This window comes from Nycticebus coucang, chromosome 19 (assembly GCF_027406575.1).
Source record: "Nycticebus coucang isolate mNycCou1 chromosome 19, mNycCou1.pri, whole genome shotgun sequence".
Taxonomy (NCBI): Eukaryota; Metazoa; Chordata; class Mammalia; order Primates; family Lorisidae; genus Nycticebus; species Nycticebus coucang.
This window is the reverse complement of record NC_069798.1, coordinates 58003715-58020683: the sequence shown is the minus strand read 5'-3', so window position 1 is coordinate 58020683 and position 16969 is coordinate 58003715. Positions and strand designations below refer to the sequence as shown.

General features: G+C 42.2%; 1 protein-coding gene across 6 annotated transcripts in view; it reads right to left on the bottom strand.

The window, feature by feature from the left end:
- TNFRSF11A (TNF receptor superfamily member 11a) overlaps positions 1-3969 on the bottom strand; it is a 374190-nt gene extending 370221 nt beyond the window's left edge. For 4 of the 6 annotated variants that reach the window (XR_008376047.1, XM_053572068.1, XM_053572062.1 and 1 more), the window contains exon 1: positions 3842-3969. Coding sequence is in view for 3 of the 6 variants with exons in the window: in XM_053572068.1 (XP_053428043.1) it covers positions 3842-3916 (75 nt within the window). In the remaining 3 variants the exon portion in view is untranslated. Of the gene's footprint in view, positions 1-1152; positions 1254-3447; positions 3820-3841 lie in introns of those variants that run through there. The other 2 variants (XM_053572066.1, XM_053572067.1) reach the window with 2 other exon arrangements.
- Positions 3970-16969: the final 13000 nt, after the last annotated feature.

The window sequence follows — 16969 nt, the reverse complement described above, 5'->3', positions numbered from 1 at the left end:
CTCTCGTGCCATCCTCTCCATCTAGAAAGCTTTCCCCCTCACCCATGTCTGGGAATTCTTTCTTCTCTGACCCTTGGCTTCCTGTCCATCCTTCGAAGTTCACTTCAGAGGCCTCTTCCTCCCAAAGTCCTCCCTGATTTCAACTCCCTCCCTCATTTCTCCGCCACCCTCTGCCCTCGTCTTCCCATGCTGCTTTATTATTTTACACTTTATTTTATTTATTATTACACTTTACCCCTCGCCCTCTGTGCTAGACTGTGACCTGTGAACACACACAAGCCTTCATCTTGCTCCTCTCTGGTACCATGTGCTATGCGCTGTAAATATTCGCTGTCCTGGGAATGAATGTGTGTGTCCTTTGGTCTTAGATAACATGGGACAAATATGGCTGTGGATCATCAGTTACCTTAATAAAAACAGTGTGTGCTTCTGTATTTTCTTACTTGGAATAAACAGCAGGACTACCAACGTAAAAACTCAAAATGCTTTGATCTGTAGGCAAATTCTCTTATTAGGACCCCAAACCAAATTCTCTCACAACTACAGGAAGGCAAAGATGTAATCAGACAAATGTTTTAAAAGACGAAACTAATAATCTTCCAGGTGAGTTTGAATCTATTAAACATAATGCAAATGGAACTAAATACATTACTAGGTAGATAAAGCAATTTCTAGAAGTGGTTTTTGCCAACCACTGTGCAAAATCAATTCTCACCCTAAGCAGTTCCTCAAGCCTTGCCCAGTGTTGAATCATTATCAACATCAATGGATTGCCAATTCAATTCCTAAGTTTTTGAACTAAGACAACAGGTTGGCCAAAGCAGCACCAACTGAATACAGTGAGTGCTTGTAAGCACAGTATCTTTGGGGGACAATACTTTAACAATGCACCTAGCCCAACCTTGCAGAGAATATGAATTCCCTTTGGGTGTTGGGCACAAACTAAAATATGCAGAAAAGCAACTTGATCTCATTTGATTGTTAAGGAGTTCAGGAAATGCCACCCCAAATTACTTGTATGACACTTGGGCATGCTGATAACTTTGAACGAGGGCACTTGGGGAACAGCCGTAGACGCAGGCAGAGGCTTTCTCTGAGCACCTCCAAAAGGAACTCAATAATCAAGAATCCTTCCCTGGGAATCTTACCCACCAAGGAAGATTAACTGCGATCATAGGAGAGGGGGCTGGATGTTCACATGTGGTCCAGTTATCTCCTCTTCTGGGGTCAGCTCTGAGACTTTCATTACCTGCCTAACAAAACAATCTTTACTCAAATGTTTCCTCCCCTCAAATCCGCATAACGTGGGTTCCCACCACCCCCAGAAACCCTAAGCCTCTGCTCCTTTCTGTAATTCAGGATGCTGTATAACTTCTTTGAGTCTCCTATTCTGTGTGCCTCTGTCTGTAATTCAATATCTTTTTTTTTTTTTTTTTTTTTGTAGAGACAGAGTCTCACTGTACCGCCCTCTGGTAGAGAGCCGTGGCGTCACACGGCTCACAGCAACCTCTAACTCTTGGGCTTACGCGATTCTCTTGCCTCAGCCTCCCGAGCAGCTGGGACTACAGGCGCCCGCTACAACGCCCGGCTATTTTTTGGTTGCAGTTTGGCCGGGGCTGGGTTTGAACCCGCCACCCTCGGCATATGGGGCCGGCGCCCTACTCACTGAGCCACAGGCGCCGCCCAATTCAATATCTTTTTTCTCTAGTTAATCTGTCTAATGTCAATTTAATTCATAGCCCAACCAGTGACACCAGAGGATTCCTAGAAGCCATTTTTTTGCCCCCTTAGAATTGGAACTGGCCAGTGCAGAAGGTTAGATGGGATTTTAAAAGACACATAATTAAAAACAGCTTAAAGGGGGCGGCGCCTGTGGCTCAGTCGGTAAGGCGCCGGCCCCATATACCGAGGGTGGCGGGTTCAAACCCGGCCCCGGCCAAACTGCAACCAAAAAATAGCTGGGCGTTGTGGCGGGCGCCTGTAGTCCCAGCTACTCGGGAGGCTGAGGCAAGAGAATCGCTTGAGCCCAGGAGCTGGAGGTTGCTGTGAGCCGTGTGAAGCCACGGCACTCTACCGAGGGCCATAAAGTGAGACTCTGTCTCTACAAAAAAAAAAAAAAAAAAACAGCTTAAAGGGAAAAGGAGGGGAGACAGCACTTGTTAAAGGGCTCTGAAAAATAAACATATTTCCATGGCATTTGCTGTTAGTTTTAGAGGCAAAGGCACTCAATGCACATATGCATGAACGTAGTTTTTGCAGCAGCAATGTGAAATAGATACTTTTTAAACTGCATGGTCAGGCAGGTTTTTCTTAGGTGGTTCGCTGTTCACGGAAACCCTGGTTCTTTAGTTCAAATAAGGTACCACCCTGTTCAACCTGTTGAACACCTAATTAAGCAACACCTGAAATGCTTAAAATGAAAAATTCCATTAGGTTTTTCTGCTTTCTTTTCCCTCAACCATTCTGAGAGGCCCCTACAATTGGGGATGAAATAGAATTAATCTTTTCATTAATCGATTTTTCTAATAAATAGTTTTCTGTGTCAGCCTACAGTGCACTCCCATTACTATTGTCAAGGTTTCCCCCCTCTCTTCTCACCCCAAACAGAGTGAGTTCTCCAACTGCACCTCCCCACGTCTTCACCTGGGTCTGTGCCCTGGGACCAAGTGAAGTTAGCAGCCTAAGCCAATTTTTTTTTTTTTAGAGACAGTCTCATTTTGTCGCCCTCGGTAGAGTGCCTGGTGTCATAGTTCACAACAACTTCAAACCCTTGGACTCAAGCGTCTCTTGCCTCAGCCTCCCAAGTAGCTGGGACTGCAGGTGCCTGCTACAACACCCGGCTATTTTGTTTTTTGGCCGGGTTTGAACCTGCCACCCCCGGTATATGGGGCCGGCGCCCTACTTCTTGAGCCACAGGCGCCACCCTACCCGGCTATTTTTTTAAAGACGGGGGTCTCGCTCTTGCTCAGGCTGGTCTCAAACCTGGGAATTCAAGCAATCCGCCCGCTGCGGCCTCCCAGAGGGCTGGGATTACAAGCACGAGCAGCCTAAGCCAATTTTAACAGAGAAGGGAAAACTGATATTGCTGAAACCAAGAAAACCACCGACACTCACCCTTCCTTAGGAGAAACTTTTAAGTGCACATAAAGATTTTTAAAGTATTTGTTGTGCGGGTTTGCTGCACTATACGTCTCTTCTTCAGTACGACAGAAACTTGGTTCCTGGCTTTATTTACTTGATAACTGTACTTAGTGGTCTGCGAAAGAAATCCCTTTTGAGAAGCCACTCCATTTCCAGGATCACTCCCACCTCCCACCTAAGCACTTTCTCTGCCGGGTGGTGGCCCTAATGTGGGGACAGGGACTCCCCAAAGGGGCTCTGCACCGGAGTCAATCCTTTGGTTCAGAATCAAGGAAATTAGGGAGGAAATTTGGAAAAGGAGGCCACCGGAGAGAAGCCGTGTCTCAGATCTAACGCGGGTGCTGTCTGGGACTCTGCTCGCAAGGGCGGGGGCTGCACCTCCACCGCCGTCTTAGAAGGAGAGTACACGGTATCATCGAAGTCTGCGAGCAAGTGGGGCTTCTGGAAGAGCCCGTGTTGGGGTACGGAGTCCTGTCAACATGTCCCCTCTGCACCCTAACACCCCTCCACCTGCCCTCTGCCTCCCCGCGCCGTCCGCGTCTAACCGCCGCCCTCAGGGGCTGTTCCCGGTCTCCGCACCCCACCGCTTCGGCTCGGCTTCTGGGCAGGCGGAGGAGCTAGGACGCGTCGCGGTCCCCGAGCCGGTGTCCACCCTGGAGCCCGGAGAAGGCGCCTGTCCGGGGCGGGCGCGGCTCCTTACCTGCAGCTGGCCGAGCAGCGAGCAGAGCGCCAGCAGCGCGGGCAGGGGGCGGCGCCGCCGGGCGTGCGAGGCCATGGCGTGGTGCAAGCTGGCTGCGCGCCGCCGCCTCCGCGGCCTCTGCGGCCACCCGCGCGGCTGCCGCCCGGCCGCCGCCCGGCCGGGCCGACCCGCCCCGTCGCGCCGCGCCCCGCCCCGCCCCGGCCCCCGCGCGCCACCGCCCCCTGCGCCCCCCTCCGGCCCGGCCAGGCGGCGCCCGCCAGATGGTGCCCGAGCGCGGGGCGTGGCCGCGCCGCTCGCCGCCTGCCGGCTTCCTGCAGGATTAGGGGCGCAGGCTCGGGGTGGGGGTGGAGGGCGCCCCGGGAGTGTTCCCTGCCCCCGCGGCACGGGTGCTCGGGCGCAGTGGGCGCGCGAGTTGCCCGCGAGCGTGCTGCCCTCTCCAGGCTCTTGAGGCTGCCCGCGCGCGGTCCCCTGCGGACAGGCCGGCGGCGACAGGCTCTAGGTGGTCCTCGCGTTTGCTGGCCCCCGCCGGCATGCTCCCCAGGCCGGTCGGCCGGCCTCAGCCCTCTAAGGGCGGCCTTGCCAAGGTGGACGCACCATCGAGAATGAATGGGAGTAGGATCCTTACTGCAGATTTCACTGACTACAGTAAAGGATCACGCCGTCCACTGCGCTGCATAAAATACTCCTTTACGTAGCTCTGTTTTCCCCTTCAGAATTTTTCCAGCCAGCGGCCAGTTCCTCTTGTTCCTTCTCCAGCTCCTCGTTTTCCGCCCCTCACCCCATCGCCCGCCTACCCCTCCCAAGCTCTCCAAGTTGGCAACAAGCTCCACCAGCCTTGTCACCACCACCAGGCTGTCGCTTTTCAGGGGTAAAGCATCCTTTTTTGGTCGTTTGTCATTACTTTCTTAGGGTTGTCTTTCCTCGCATTCTAGGTCACTGCTGGATACCTATGCGTACTCCTTTGTATGAGTTACATGAGTTACTGTTTATATGAAGGTACTTGTCCCGAGTCAATAGACTGTATAGTTTTGAATTCCTGGAGGGCCAACATTATCTACTTGCCTTACCTTTAGTCCAGCACGTGGTGTATCCTGGTCAGTGTCCATGTGCCCTTGAGAAAGTTATGCATTTTGCTGGAGAAGTGTTTCACGAATATCAATTAGGTCAAGTAGGTCGAAATACCCATACTCATTTTTTGTTACTTGTTCTGAGAAAAAGCGTGGGAATTTCCAACAATAACTGGATTTGTCTATTCTTGAAGATCAGATTAACGGCATAAACACTTACGATTATGTCTTCTTGATGAATTGACGCTTTAATCATTATTATATATTCTCCATAAGTGGTAAAATTTCAAATTCTGAGTCTACTTTGGTAGCCAGTTCACTTTGTAAAGCATTCATGTGAAAAGCATTCCTTTTGATTTATATTTAAAGTGACAGCATGTAGGTGAATCTTGCATCTTCCATTTTATCCAGTTTGACAGTCTCTGCCTTTAGGAATGTCCTGCCCATGGCCAGAGGTCTGCGTGGGGATTATGTGAGGGTTTTTTGGCTTATCTGTGGTGGTGGATATCACAGAAATTATGCATGAACCTTGTTTTTTGCTCATCAGCTTTAATTAGTGTTTGTGTATTTAACGTGTAGCCCCAAAGAACTATTTTTCCAATGCAGCTCAGAGAAGCCAAAAGGTTGGACACCTTTGGGAGCATTCACATTAATGTGATTACGGGTATGATTAAATTTAAGTCTACCATTCTGCTATAATATCGTGCTATTTATTTTCTATTTGTTCCATCTTTGTTCCTTTTTTTCCCACAATCTTTGAAATTGTTTGAGTTTTAAGAATCCTTTCCATTTGGGTGGCCCCTGTGGCTCAAAGGAGTAGGGCACTGGCCCCATATACTGGAGGTGGCAGGTCCAAACCCAGCCCCGGCCAAACACTGCAAAAAAAAAAAAAAGAAGAATCTTTTCCATTGTTAGTTATTAGATATACCGTTACCTCCTTGTTTTATGTTTTTAGCGGAGCTAGGTTTATAATAAACATATGTAATTTACTATAGTCTACCGTCAGATAAAATTCTGCCATTGAATATGTAAAAGCCTTACAACAGCATACTTCCGTTTTCCCTTCCCATTGTAAAGGTAGCTCTGTGCTATTGTACTACTTGACTGGCACGTAAACTTCCAATTGTGCAGCCTACTTAGTGGATTGCCCAGTTGCTTTTGTGCTTTTTGGAAAGTAATCTGGAAGTGTTTATTAAAAAACTTAAAAGTACAAACCAGTCCTGGTGCTCATGTGTGTAATCCTAGCACTCTAGGTGGCCCAGACAGGTGGATCCCTTCAGCTTACCCTTGAGCTCAGGAGTTCAAAACCAGTCTGAGCAAGAGTGAAACCATCTCTCTGTTTTTCTGATAAAAACAGAAAAATTATCCAGGCAGTTCTAGTGGGTGTCTATAGTCCCAGCTACTGGGGAGGCTGAGGTAGGAGGATTGCTCAAGCCCAAGAGTTTGAGGTTGCTGTAAGCTGTGATGCTATGGCACTCTACCCAGGGCGACAGAATGAGACTCTGTCTCAAAAAAAACAAAGGAACAACAACAACAACAAAAAACACTTAAAATTGCAAATATTTTTGATGAAGCAGTTCTGTACCTTGGAATCTAACCTGTCAATACATAAAGAAAGTAGCACCAGGATGTTTACTGTAGCATTTTTTGTTAAACCACAAAAATAAAGGAATGTGAATATTAATAGACAAATAGTGGAAAATATTAATATTCTGATCCACCATAGTTTAGAATACAATGCAGCTATTGAGAGAATTAAGTAGTTTCTGAAAAATGTTCTTGATATATTAAGTAAAAGAAGCGAATTAGAGAGCAACAATATCACTCCTTGCTTGTAAACAACCATAAATGCAATTTTATTTATTTAAGTAAAGTAAGTTCCTGGAAAGAACAGTAGCAAACACTGATAATATACTCACACTCACAGATCCATTCAATCCCCCAATAGCCTTGTGAGGAACACTATTATTCCATTTTACAGATGAGGAAACTGAGGTGCGGAGAGGTTAATAACTTGCTTAGGGTCACTTGCTAATAAGTGGTGGAGCTGGGATTGAAATCTCAGCTGTCTCAATCTGCAGTGGGACTCCTGCCCCATAAGCAACCATATTAACATCAGGTGAGTTGCAGAAGGGGCGGGGAAACGGCTATCTTTGTTTGGATGGTTCCAAATTATTTACATCGAAGAAAAAGTACTTCTGCATTTTTAGCTGACAGTTGTATAAACTTGTATAACTTGTATAAATAGATGTTAACACTCTAAATGAGGTAAGTACAGAAATGTGAAATAATTTTAAGTCAGTTTGTCACTATTTTGAATGAGGGGACAGACTTTCTGGAAAAAGCAGTGGTTAGGAAGGCTGTATGAGATCACGATTTTGCTAAAAGGAACTGACTTGTGGGAAAAGGTACTTTCACTGTGGCACTTTGTGAAAAATACCAAGGCTTATTCCTGGCACACTTCCAATGTTACCCCCTTCTACTTTCAAAAAAGATGAGGGGACTTAAAACTTCTGTTTGGAAAGCCCCGGAGGTGAGTGTGCTGATTTTGGAAACACTTTTGAACAGCAGGATGTCCAGTTCAACATATTAAATTAAAAAAAATTTTTAAATTTAAATTAAAATATTCCTAATGACTATATGACTGTTTATATGTTACAGAACCATAAATGTTTATATTTTTATAAACATTAATGTATAATACTACTTTTTAATAACAAAATCCATTAATGAGCTTGAAGATGTCACTTTTCTTTTTTCTTCTTTTTTTTTTTGTTTGAGACAGAGTCTCAAGCTGTCGCCCTGGGTAGAGTACCATGGCATCGCAGCTCACAGTAACCTCCAACTATTGGGCCTAAGCGATTCTCCTGCCTCAGCCTCCCTAGTCGCTGGGACTACAGGCGCCTGCCACAATGCCCGGCTATTTTTTGGTTGTAGTTGTCATTGTTGTTTGGCAGGCTAGGCCTCGATTCAAACCCACCAGCTCTGGTGTATGTGGCTGGCGCTCCAGCCACTTGAGCTACAGGCCCTGAGCCAGATGTCACTTTTCTTATACATATAGCATTATTAGGAAAAAATTTATCCCAAGTACTATTTCTCTATATCATCTGAAGAATGCTTGCATTATAGCCAAGCTGATTGATCAACATTTGCAAAGACTAGTTTAAATGTTTATGATTCTAAAAACTCACAGTTATAAGTACATGTTCAGTTACATTTTGGTTATATGTAACAAATGTAAAAATGTTTTAAATAATAGATTCTTTAATATTTATTCAAGTTAAATGTTTTCAATTTTTAAAAAGTAATCAGCTGACAATTGCATTTTCTTATTTGTAGTGAGGAAAAGCAAAGCAGATGATACATATACAGGAATCTTAGATTTATACGAAAACTTTTATATGGATGGTGTGTACCTCATGCTGGAAATCCCCACTTCTCACTTCTGCATGAACTCTTTAGTTTTCATAGGAATTAAAAAGGTAAAATAAAAATGTGGCTATCATTTTTGTTTCTAGTGGATGGCTTGCAAGTATTATGTTACATTTTAACAGGACTTCATTTAAACACTAGAAAATATAGGCATGAACTTGTTAAGTAAATGATTATAGATGTTAGCAAGGATAAGAATTATTTAATGTATTTTTTCATATGGTGATATAAAAATAGTTGCTGTTACTGGGTAAAGAGCTAACGAGACTATATCAAAGACTTAAAGTAATTAAGAAAACATAAAACTTTACGAATCTTTCTTATAGTAAAAACTTACTATAAATATAGGTGTTTTTATTAGTTACCCTATAATGTCCTGCTTCTTTTTTCCTATTGTCTATAAAACACTTTTTAAAAAAATATATATATATTTTTATTTAGACAGAGTTATGCTCAGAGTTAACCTCAAACTCCTGGACTCAAGCAATCTTCCTGTCCCAGCCTCCTGAGTGGGTTGGACGACAGGTGCATTCCACAGTGCCTGGCTAATTTTTTCTAATTTTAGTAGAGATCGGGTCTCACTCTTGCTCAGGCTGGTCTCAAATTCCTGTATAAACACTTTTGAAACAGAAGTAAATTATTCATAAATAATTATTAATTCAGAGATAAATCAAGGTGCAGCATAATGACACCCAAACATAATATGTGTATGAAGAATTTTGAACTGTATTCATGGGTACTTACCTTGCTTACTTTAGTAGACAAGAATTTTTTTAGTTCTATAGAATTTGTTTTCAAAATAAATAAATTCCTAAACTATGTAAGTAAAACTAGTAGTTATAACACACTTTTTGGACATTTTGTTACACATAAAAATTAATAGTCTCAAGTGGAAACAGGGATACAATTTGCATCTCCTCTCTCTTTTTCTTAACTCTAATGATTTGATGCCACATTTGGAGAAGGTGGCTGTATGTCCTTCACCCACTAACAGAAGCACAGGTGTTATCCTAATGCTGAGAGCAAAGCTTTATTTTCAGACTGGTTAGATTCAGAACGGTTTAATAGATAACTGATGCTGCTATCTAGATTGAGACAGAATGATTTCTTTGTAATAATATTTGTATTGAAGTATAATATACTTGATGAACAATCAGGAAATAAAAACATACTTGTAGCCAGCACACAAATCATGAAGTAGAACATTACCCACACCTGCAGCCCATCTAGGCTCACGTTAGGCATTACTCTTCATCCTTCTAGATTGAATGATCATATCATTGATTAGTTTTGTCTGCTTTGGAACTTCATATAAATGGAGTCTATACATAGTATGTATAATTTTGTGTATGGCTGTTGTTCAATATTATGTTTGTGAGATACATCCATGTTACTATGGATTATTACATAGTGTTGCATTAGATGAATGTACCACAATTTATTCATTATTTTACTGATGAAGGGTAAGTAAAATAAGAGTTACTTGAACACAAGCAGATACCACGACAGCCAATCTGAGGAGCAGTATAGCTACTAAGTGACTAGCAGGTGGTAGTGTATGGAGTGTGGTTACACTGGATAAAGGGATGATTCACATCTCAGGCAGGACGAAGTGGGACGAAGTGGGATGGCTTGAGATTTCATGCTACTCGGAATGGTGTGCAACTCCAAACTTATGAATTCTTCATTTCTGGAATTTTTCATTTGATATTTTCACACTGCATTTGACAAGTAACTGAAACTGAGGAAGCAAACTGTGAATAAGTGTGTAGGGGGTACTGTATAGAATTCTAGGCTGGTAATTGTTTTCCTTCACCTTTTTAAAAGATACCATTCCCTTGTTTTCTGTTAAGTGCACTATCAGTCTTATTGTTCCTGCCTTTAAAATTTTCTCTTTGTATTTGGTTTTCAGCAGTTTTACAATGACATAACTAAGTTTAGTTTCTTTGCCACTATCTTATTTATGATTCATTGCCCTTCTTGATACCTGAGAAAATTCCTTGCCACTCTCACTTCAAATAGCTCTTCTGCCCCATTCTATCTCTTCTCTCCTTCTGCCCCATGTGACTCTTTTTACTATTTTGCATTCTTGTAAAAATCACTGCTGGTTTATTTTCCTCTGATCTACCAGCCAGTTCACTAACTCTCTCTTCAACTATATCTAATCTGCTGTTAAACTTTTCATTGAGTTCTAATTTTCAGGAATTGTGTTTTTCACTAAAAAAATTTCCATTTATTTTCAGTTTCCAGCCATCTGCTGCAAATTTCAATTTGAATGCACCGTTATCTTATTTATTTATTTATTTATTTTTTATGAGACAGAGCCTCAAGCTGTCACTCTGGATAGAGTGCAGTAGCATCACAGCTCACAGCAACCTCCAACTCCTGGGCTTAAGCGATTCTCCGCCTCCCAAGTAGGTGGGATTACAGGTGCCTGTCACAATGCCCGGCTATTTTTTTTTTTTTTTTGGCTGCCTGGGCTGGATTCGAACCCGCCAGCTCAGGTGTATGTGGCTGGCGCCTTAGCCACTTGACAGGCACCGAGCCTATCACCGTTATCTTAAAGTTTGTATATATACGCTCATTCTAATGTCTGGCTGTCCTATAAATTTGTATTTTATAGTTCTAGTAGCTTTTAGCTAATTGGTTTTGTCTCCTCAAATAGGTGATAATTCTTCATTGACTGAAGACATTGTGTATGAAACTTAAATTGTGGCTTGGGATGGTGTTTTCTGTCTTTACGGAAGATAAGCTTTTGTTTCTGGCAACCAATAAGTAGGACCAGGAGCAGATCACATTAATACACTCAGGATTGAGGTGCTTCACAAGATGACTCAGCAGTGGTCTATTTTCACTTCAACCTAATTTTTAGGGCATACCACTTTGGGGTGTTTGTTTACCTCTTCTCTCCTTTGTTTCCCCCAGGCGTGTGAGCTGACTGGAAGCTCTGCACTAATTTTCATCCTCTTTGATACCTTTTAACCTATTTTTCATAATTTGTCTCAATTTTCTAGTTGTTCTGATTAGGAGGGTTAAATTGAAACAAACAGAACTGCCATACCTAGAAGGAGAATTCTGTTAGAGAGAATGGTATCAAATAATCTATAAAAGAAAGTTATCCTTTTGGGCCACAGGGCCTCCTGTTGAGTTTTCATTTCTTTTTAATGATTATGATAGATAACAAATAACACCTACTCTGAAATTTTCAGGCTAAAAACAGTGCCTTCATGTACTGTACCAGGGTTAGCAAACTATAGCCCAAGGGTAAAACCTGGCCTATTACCTGCTTTTGTAAATTAAGTTTTATTGGAATACATCCTTGCCTAGTTGCTTACTTACTATATACTATTCTTATTACATATATTACTATATGTTATTGTAGATCTGGTTGCTTTTGCATTACAGTGACAGAGTAATTGCATGGACAAAAAAGCTCAACATATTTACTATCTGGCCCTTTACAGAAACAATTTTTTTTTATTCAACCATAGAATTTTGATGCTGAAATGCTCATTGTCTGGTACAGAAGCATAGTTGTTTCTCTTTTTTTGTAGAGACAGAGTCTCACTTTACTGCCCTCGGTAGAGTGCCGTGGCGTCACACGGCTCACAGCAACCTCCAGCTCTTGGGCTTACGTGATTCTCTTGCCTCAGCCTCCTGAGCAGCTGGGACTACAGGCGCCCGCCACAACGCCCGGCTATTTTTTTGTTGCAGTTTGGCCGGGGCTGGGTTTGAACCCGCCACCCTCGGTATATGGGGCCGGCACCCTACTCACTGAGCCACAGGCGCCTCCCAGCATAGTTGTTTCTATTGGAAAAACTGGCCTAGGTAATTGTTTTGGCCTTGTTCTTTATGCAGTGGTTGGAGGTGCAAGTTAAAGTATTGATTTGGGATTAACATTGTATCTTATTTGTTTTGGGGAAGGAATCTCAGCTCCACTTATGTCCTAAGGCACATTATTTAAGATTAGTTTCCTCATTGTAAAATGGGGAAAAAAATAACATCTACCTAGTAGAGTTGTAATGTATAAACTTTTCAAGTTAAATCAACTTAAGTGCCCAACAAAAATACACTCAATGAATAGTAGATATTGCTACCTTAATTTCTCTTCCAGCACACCTTTATAGAAAGCATGGCTGCATTCCTTTCCGGTTAGGCTGAGGATTATTACTAGGTTCGTTGAAGGTTCGTAAGAGTCAACTTTATCAAAAAATAGAGAAATGCCTTTAAATTTTAAAACACAGGTTTATATTCTTCATTTCTTTTCTTTTCATTCTTTTTTTTTTTTTTTTGAGACAGAGCCTCAAGCTTTCGCCCTGGGTAGAGTGCCATGGCGTCACAGCTCACAGCAACCTCAAACTCCTGAGCTTAAACAGTTCTCTTGCGTCAGCCTCCTAAGTAGCTGGGACTACAGGCACCTGTCAGGCTATTTTTTTGTTGTTGTTATTTTTGCAGTTGTAATTGTTTTAGGTGGCCCGGGGCCAGGTTAGAACCTGCCAGCCTTGGTGTAGGGGGCCAGGGCCCTACCCACTGATCTATGGGCACTGCCCAATTTCATGACAAAGAATATATTCTTCTTGAACTCTATCATTCAACTCCTTTTAAGAATTTGATTGTAGGAAATAATTATTAAAAATTGTTTAAAGATTTTTTTTTTATTGAGACAGAGTCTCACTTTGTCACCCTCGGTAGGTATGCTGTGGTGTCATAGCTTACAGCAACCTCCAACTCTTGGGTTTAAGCGATTCTCTTGCCTTAGCCTCCCTAGTAGGCTGAGACTGCAGGTGCCGGTCACAATGTGACAGGCTATATATTCTTTTTTTGTTTAGCAGGCCCGGGTGGTTTCAAACCCCCCAGCCCCGGAGCATGTAGCCAGTGCCCTAACCACTGAGCTATGGGTGGCCAGCCTTGTTTAAAGATCTTGAAGTCCATCTGATCAGTGTCTCGTAGGAAACTTCTTTGTTGGGATATTAATAAAAGAAACATTTTTTGCAAAGAGTCTCTTTGGTGAGATCAGTTTGAGAAAGGCTATATTAAACAAAATTAAATCTATCTTTTTACTAAGAAGAAATTCTTTAATATGCTGATGTGCATCTTAGAAAAGAAAGGGATACAGTGTGCAGCATTTTCCAAGCTTATTTGACTATGAATCCCTTGAGGTATACATCTGAATTTTGGCCTTGAATCAAATTATCAGAGAGCAGTGTACTTGGACTGCATCTTCTTAGTTCCTTGTGGATTTCCTTACCTGAATTCAACCTTGGTATTCTTGATTTATAATGAGGGACACTGTAAGAAATGATTACTTAAACCCCACTGTGGTAATTACAGGGGTACTGTTGAGGAAGTAGCCCATATGCTTTGTGAGGACTCATGGCAGAGATTTCTCTTGGGTGTCAGCATGAAGGAAGCTTGTCAGGCAAGCCCTACTAACTGACAAGAACTGTGAAGGGACTGAGATTTTACCCTACTTGCACTCCAACAAGCTGGCCTATTTCATGGATGTTGGCAGAAAACACAAGGTTTCTAGGTCAGAGGCAAAAGACATTTACTATATTCCAGAATTCCAGTTTCCATAGGGCAATGCAAAGGGATATGATGCCTGAACTTGCATTACAGAGCACGGAATGAGCTTAGGGAACCTGAATGTTTAGGCATTAAGCCAGCTTGACCTTTGCCCTAAAGGGAGGCATTATTATACTGGACAGAAAACAATTTTTTTCTTTGCTCTTGAGTATAATACTGTATTTTCCTAGGGGTGATCACTCTATAAGCATTTCTAAAGAGATATTTTGGAAAACAGGTAGTCAGTGCCTCTGCTTGTAACATCTGCAAAATAGAGACCTATGGAGAATCTTCTCCCAACATCTCATGTACAAAGATCCCATTTTGCTTCTTATTTCACTCTTAAATATGAAGGAATAATCAAAGGTGCCACATGTGTGGAGAAATACCTAAAATAAAAGAGAAAATGATGAACAGAGGACAGAAACAGAGATAAGCAATAAACCAGAAAATAAACAATAATCATAATTAGTACTCTTCAAGAGATTAAAGATGTTTTTGTATCCCTGAAACAAGAATATAATGCTGAAAAGTATGTCTCTGAACAAGCACGAATGCTAAAAGGAACAATAATAATTAACCCCACAATACAAGAGTTGGAAGATAAAGTCCAGGAACTCTTATAGAAAATATAGCAAATGAGGTAAATAGGAAATATGAAAGAGAAAAGACACATTGTGAAAGACTGCTAGTTTTTCTCCCAGTATTGGCACTCACTTTCTTCTCAAAGAATTTTTAACTGGGCACATAGCTTCTAGGAATATAAATGACTTTCAGATAGAATGAAACAGACCCTGTTACTACTATAGCATTACTTTGACATTTCAGAACATAAAGATTAAAGAGAAGATCTTAACATTTCCAGGGAGAAACAACTGCGATATTTATAAAGGAAAAACAAAAATAGAAATAAAACTGTCATCTTAGAAAGACTTCACTTGCTTCCCTGGGACCCCAAAGAGGCCACCCTTCTAGTTTAAAGGAACAAGCTGGTTTCTCACACTATTACACCTAATACCATCATCATACAACTGTTTACCTTACTCAGTAGAAGACATGGAAGTTTCTCTTTTTTCATCTGGTCTTTAACCTCTGTTTTACATGGAAATCCATGGTCTGTCTTCAGATATCCCACCCATATCATCCTCTTCCCTCTCATACTAATTGAATCCTGGCACCACCTTCCCTGCTATGTTTTAAGTGAAGGCAGTGGCAGCCACAGCTCAAGAGAATCCCCCTATTTCTTGGCTACAGGGTGAGCATATGACTCAAGTCAAAATAACCACAGTTCTTCTCCAAGATGTTTTCAGGTGGAACTAGGGAAGAGAGGCTATTCTACTGTTGAGGAAGAGCCAAGAAGGAAGTCTGAGAATGGCCCAGGCTTTGTGTAGATGAAACCACAGCATGGATGAGAAGTGTGGCGAACACTTCTTGGCTTTACGCCAGTCTTAGGTTTCAGTCATCCCAAAGGCCCAGCTGTACCTTTTCACATAGTGTAGCTAAATTAACAAGCAAAGTCTTTTCTATATCCAAACTAACTTGAGTTCCCTCTGCAACCAAAACAGCCTATTATGTTTGTTTCTGTACAAGAATTCTTTAAAAAAAAAGGCAAACTGCTGCTCAATAAGCCTGAAAATCACTGAAGTAGACTTACGTAATCCATTATTATTGGTTGAATTGTAGTCTACCAAGCATTACTTGGTCCTCTTTCTCCGTTTTTCAACTGAGGAGGCTGAGGCAAAGTGACTTGCTGAATGAGTATCACCCAGTAGTCTGGCCAAGCCAGCATTAGAAACTGGTCTCTAGATGCCTCGTTCAGTTGTTCTCTTCATTAAGCTACTCTGCTTAATTTCTCCCAAAGGTATTTTTAAGAGGCAATTATTTAGAAATACAACCGTAACCTGAAAGACTAAATCAAAACAATGGCAATTTCAGACACTGACGGCATAGTGGGAAGATAACTTGTTAGCATGGAAGCCATAATGGACCACTTTTCTTCTTTGAGCTCCTCAAGAGTTTTTCTTATTGGCCTCAAACACTCTCTTCGAGTCTTAGATAATCACATCTACAAGTTTTAACTGCCATCTTTGTGCTTTTGACTCCCAAGTCTACACTCTGATCTAGAGTTCTTGCCACACATTCAAATATCTTCCTGGATAGTTCCACCTGAACAGTCTTCACGTTTCAAGATCTGTATGTTTAAAAGTGAGCTCATTGGGGGGCGCCTGTGGCTCAAGGAGTAGGGCGCCCCGGTTCCATATGCCGGAGGCGGCAGGTTCAAACCTAGCCCCGGCCAAAAATAAATAAATAAATAAAAAGGCAAAAGTTAATGTTTTAAAAAAAAAAAGGCTCATTGCCTTTCCCTCAAAATATACTCCTGGGCTTGCATGATCCTATCTCAGTAAAAATGGTATTTTCATGCTAAAGATCATGTAATTGTATGAATAGTCACAATGCAGAATCCCAGGAGAAATTCTTCACTTTTCTCTTACATCCTCACTAACATCTACCAATTCTAACTAGTATTTTCATTAATGCAGTCCATTCGTTCCAGTGCACTGCCAGTGTTTTAAGTTAGCCTGTGACTGCTTGTCTGAACACTGGTACTTTGTCTATTAACGTATCCTAATTAAGTATAATCCCAGCATCCTCCTAAATCATATTCTGTTCATGTTTCTCTGCTCTTTAAATGACTCCACATTGTTTATAGTATAGAGCTTAACTTCACAAGCATCTATTGTGGAGAGACCTGTAAGACGACGACGGCCGCTGGCCTAAAATGGCGGAGGGATGGGAAAAACCTAACCTGTAGAGATAGCTGCTCCCCAGAAACAGGGAAAAACCTAACCTGTAGAGATAGCTGCTCCCCAGAAACAGATGACGCGCTAACTGCTTGTACTACATTAGGCAACCTATAACGGAGCCCCTTCCCTAAGCCCGGGGGCCCCCTCCTCAGCTGTGAGACTCAGTGCAGAGGCGTCCCTCCAGGAGGGCTTTAGACTCTGTAGGGAAGATGAGACAATTAGGCTTTCTCGCCTGAGGGCCACGAGGAGCCAGATTGTTT